Source organism: Microtus ochrogaster, linkage group LG1, assembly GCF_000317375.1.
Source record: "Microtus ochrogaster isolate Prairie Vole_2 linkage group LG1, MicOch1.0, whole genome shotgun sequence".
In the NCBI taxonomy this organism is placed as follows: domain Eukaryota; kingdom Metazoa; phylum Chordata; class Mammalia; order Rodentia; family Cricetidae; genus Microtus; species Microtus ochrogaster.
This window is the reverse complement of record NC_022027.1, coordinates 43373694-43377126: the sequence shown is the minus strand read 5'-3', so window position 1 is coordinate 43377126 and position 3433 is coordinate 43373694. Positions and strand designations below refer to the sequence as shown.

General features: G+C 45.7%; 1 protein-coding gene across 4 annotated transcripts in view; it reads left to right on the top strand.

The window, feature by feature from the left end:
• Positions 1-2191, top strand: part of LOC101997753 (cytochrome c oxidase assembly protein COX18, mitochondrial) — a 12220-nt gene extending 10029 nt beyond the window's left edge. For 2 of the 4 annotated variants that reach the window (XM_026785105.1, XM_005359467.3), the window contains one exon: positions 1731-2191. In XM_026785105.1, the coding sequence (XP_026640906.1) occupies positions 1731-1904 (174 nt within the window). In that variant the 3' untranslated portion in view covers positions 1905-2191. The remainder of the gene's footprint in view (positions 1-1730) is intronic. The other 2 variants (XM_013350873.2, XM_013350874.2) reach the window with 1 other exon arrangement.
• The last annotated feature ends 1242 nt before the right edge of the window (positions 2192-3433 follow it).

The following is a 3433-nucleotide window of genomic DNA, read 5'->3' as shown; positions in this document are numbered from 1 at the left end:
TGTGTCGGGGTGCACATGTGGAAGTCTCCTCGAGTCGGTTCTCCTCTTGCGTGTGTCGGGGTGCACATGTGGAAGTCTCCTCGAGTCGGTTCTCTCCTCTGGTGTGGGTTCCAGGCTTAAGCTCCTATCATCTAGTTTGCTGGCTCTGCTTGCCAGCCCTAGGCACTCTTAATGCTTTTTGTATATTGCCGTATAATTCTCCTGGCAGTGCAGAGAGGCAGGCACTGTTACAATCTCCCACTTTGATAGGTCAGACAGTGGTGGTGCACACTTTTAATTCCATCACTTAGAGAGGTAGAGGCAGGTAGATATCTGAGTTTGAGGCCAGCCTGGTCTACAGAGGGAGTTCCTCTGCAGAGGGGCTACTCAGAGAATTACTCAGAGAATCTAGAAAACAAACAAAACAACAGAAACAATCTCCCTCTTTAGTGATGAGGAACCTGAAACATGGAAAGTTAAATAACTTCAGTTCTGTGAACTACTCAGGTAGTCTGTGCAGACAGAAGTTTCTGTCCTGCCTGGTCCTGTAGCTGTTCAGTCCCAGAGAAACACACAGAGGCTTATATTAATTATAAACGGTTTGGCCTATAAGCTCAGGCTTATTATTAACTAACTGTTATAACCTAAATTAACCCATAACTTTTGTCTGTGTTTAGCCACGTGGCTTGGTACCTTTTCTCAGTATGGGATTTCATCTTGCTTCCTCTGTATCTGGCTGGCAATTGCATCTCTACCTTACCTTTTCCCAGAATTCTCTTTGTCTGGTCGCCCCCACCTATACTTCCTGCTTGGCTACTGTCCAATCAGTGTTTTATTAAACTAATATAAGTGACAAATCTTTACAGTGTACAAGACCATTGTCCCACAGCAAGTCTCACGTTTGCAGGTCGCTCAGCTGTTATTTGTAACCGCTGTGCTAATCTGCTTTGGTGTATTACTTCTGCCCTTGGAGTCTCACTTTAAACAGGTACAGATACTTCTGTACTTACCCATTCTGTACAGTTGCTCTCAGGAGCTGTCAGAGGGAGTGCATTTACTCTCCCATTTTACAGATACGAAAGTGAAGCAAGAGAAATGACCAGTGCAAAGCCAGATAGTAGTGACAGGGTTCAGACCTGGAGAGCTTCATCCCAGGCAGGGTTCACCAGCCACATGGTTTGCCCTCTGAGACCTGACTGCTTTCTGATGCACACAGAGCTTGAGACATGTATGTGTAGGAAACACATACACATGTATGTGTATGTACAGAAAGGCCAGCCTGGGTTCTATCACAAAAGAAGATTAATAAGTTGTCTCTGAAGAAATGAAACGCATCCTTGATGATATAGAGAAAGTGGTTACTGGGGGCTTGTGATGGATAAAAGGGGGAAGCGAGGTCTGGTAAGATTGCCACGGGAAGAGGTCACCACCCAGGCTCCCACCGTCCATCTGTAGACTCAGTTGTCAGCACCTGTGGTGGGAACAAACTCTAGTAGTCAAAGAAGGAGGGTGCTTTCCTGACCCTGCCTGGTGTCTGCTGTAAACACCTCGCTCTTCTGTCGCCTGTTGTCAACCTTTCTTGCCTCGTGGACCTCATTCGCTATCTTCATAGCTTGCTCAGAATGCTGGTGTGTGTGTGTGTGTGTGTGTGTGTGTGTGTGTGTGTGTGTGTGTGTGTGTGTGTGTGTGTTCATTGCTTGTGTGAACTGGCCCATAGAGGAGCAGATACTAACTGTTTGTGTTCTCTCTAGTCTCTTGTTCTCTACTGGCTGTGCTCCAGCCTCTTGGGCCTCTCCCAGAATCTGCTGCTGCGCTCCCCTGGATTCCGCCAGCTCTGCCGGATACCACGAACCAAGTCGGATTCAGAGACCCCTTACAAAGACCTCTCTGCTGCCTTTTGTGCCAAGTTCCTTTCAAGAAAATGACAGAAGTTCACTTCCAGTAACTTTGAAATTATCAGAAATGTCATTGTCGGCTTCATGTATTGAATGTAGGAGATTGGGTAGTATTTAAATTGCTTTTATTTAACTATCATGAAGCCCTGTGGCAAAGATGCAATTCAGATGTATTTTACATGTTAGAAATAAATGTTCAGTTGTAAAGTGTAAAGATAAGTCAGGATGCCTGGCCTTGTTCATGAAATCATAGCTTTGCTGAGAACAGCATTAGATCCTGCGTGATCTGTGCCCAACTGTCCACATAATAAAGGTTTGTAAATTAAAGTCTCTCATGAGATAATTCCTTTAAAGATTTTATTTTATATAAATTATGTATGTGTGTCTGTGTGGGGGTCTGTACACCTGTGTGTAAGTGTCCACAGAGGTCTGCAGCGCCAGATCCATCCCTCTGGAGTTGAAGGAAGTTGACATGGGTGCTGGGAACCCTCAGGATGTCAGAAGAGCAGTGTTTGTTCCCCACTGAGGCATCTCCCCAGCCCTCCAGAGAGATTATTGTTGGCCACTGAGCCAGTTAGCCGTGTCTCCAGCCCAAGGGAGGTAATTGCTAGCACTTTGGATTGGAGGGTGGTTGGAGGTCTGTTTGCATATTTGGGAAGTCTGCAAGGCTGGGCAGTGGTGGCGCATGAGGCAGAGGCAGGCAGATCTCTGTGAGTTCGAGGTCAGCCTAGTCTACAAGAGCTAGTTCCAGGACAGGCACCAAAGCTACAGAGAAACCAAAAAAAGAAAAAAGAAAAAAAAAGTGTGCATGGTTTTGCCACAAAAGGCATGGGACTCAGTATCCTTTTGGCAAATTTTAGTTAAGTCATCTAGTGGGGCACTGGAGGGGGCTCGGTTAAGGCTAAGAGCAACAGGACCCACACACCAGGTGTCGCCTGAAGTGTATATGCAACCGGAAAGGCCACTATGTAGTAAGGTAATTTTTCACTTGCTTATTTGGAAGGATCGAATGCTCTCTTAGGATTAATACAGGAAAAGTTCGTAGCTGATGTAAATTGTGACTTCAGCTCTTCTTGTTTCATTCAGAAAGGTGGCAGTTATGGTTGATGTATCCAGGAATAAGTTTGATAGGCATTTGAGAAAATTACAGTTTTTCTTTTGTTAGAATTAGGGACCTGATTCTAAGATCCCAGAGACCTCAGAGTGGTGGGGTGGTTGCAGATTGGTCCCGTCCCTGGTGTTCCAGTACCACTCTGCAGCTGTCTAAATACAGCGTGTGTGTGTGTGTGGGGGCGGGTGATGGGTGCAGTCAGCTTGGCTTTGGAGATTGCTGTCTTTAGAAGTCTGGCTGCATCTAAAGTGTATTCGTGTCCCCAGGTCAATATTCATCGTACTTTCAAAGTCATTGGTGAAAGAAAATGGAGTCACTTGGTGAATTAGTAGGATTTTTTTTGTTTTGCTTTGTTTTCTGAGACAGGGTTTGTATGGCCCAGGCTGTGCTGGAACTCACTCTGTAAACCAGACGGACCTCAAACTCACAGAAGTCCACCTGCATCTCC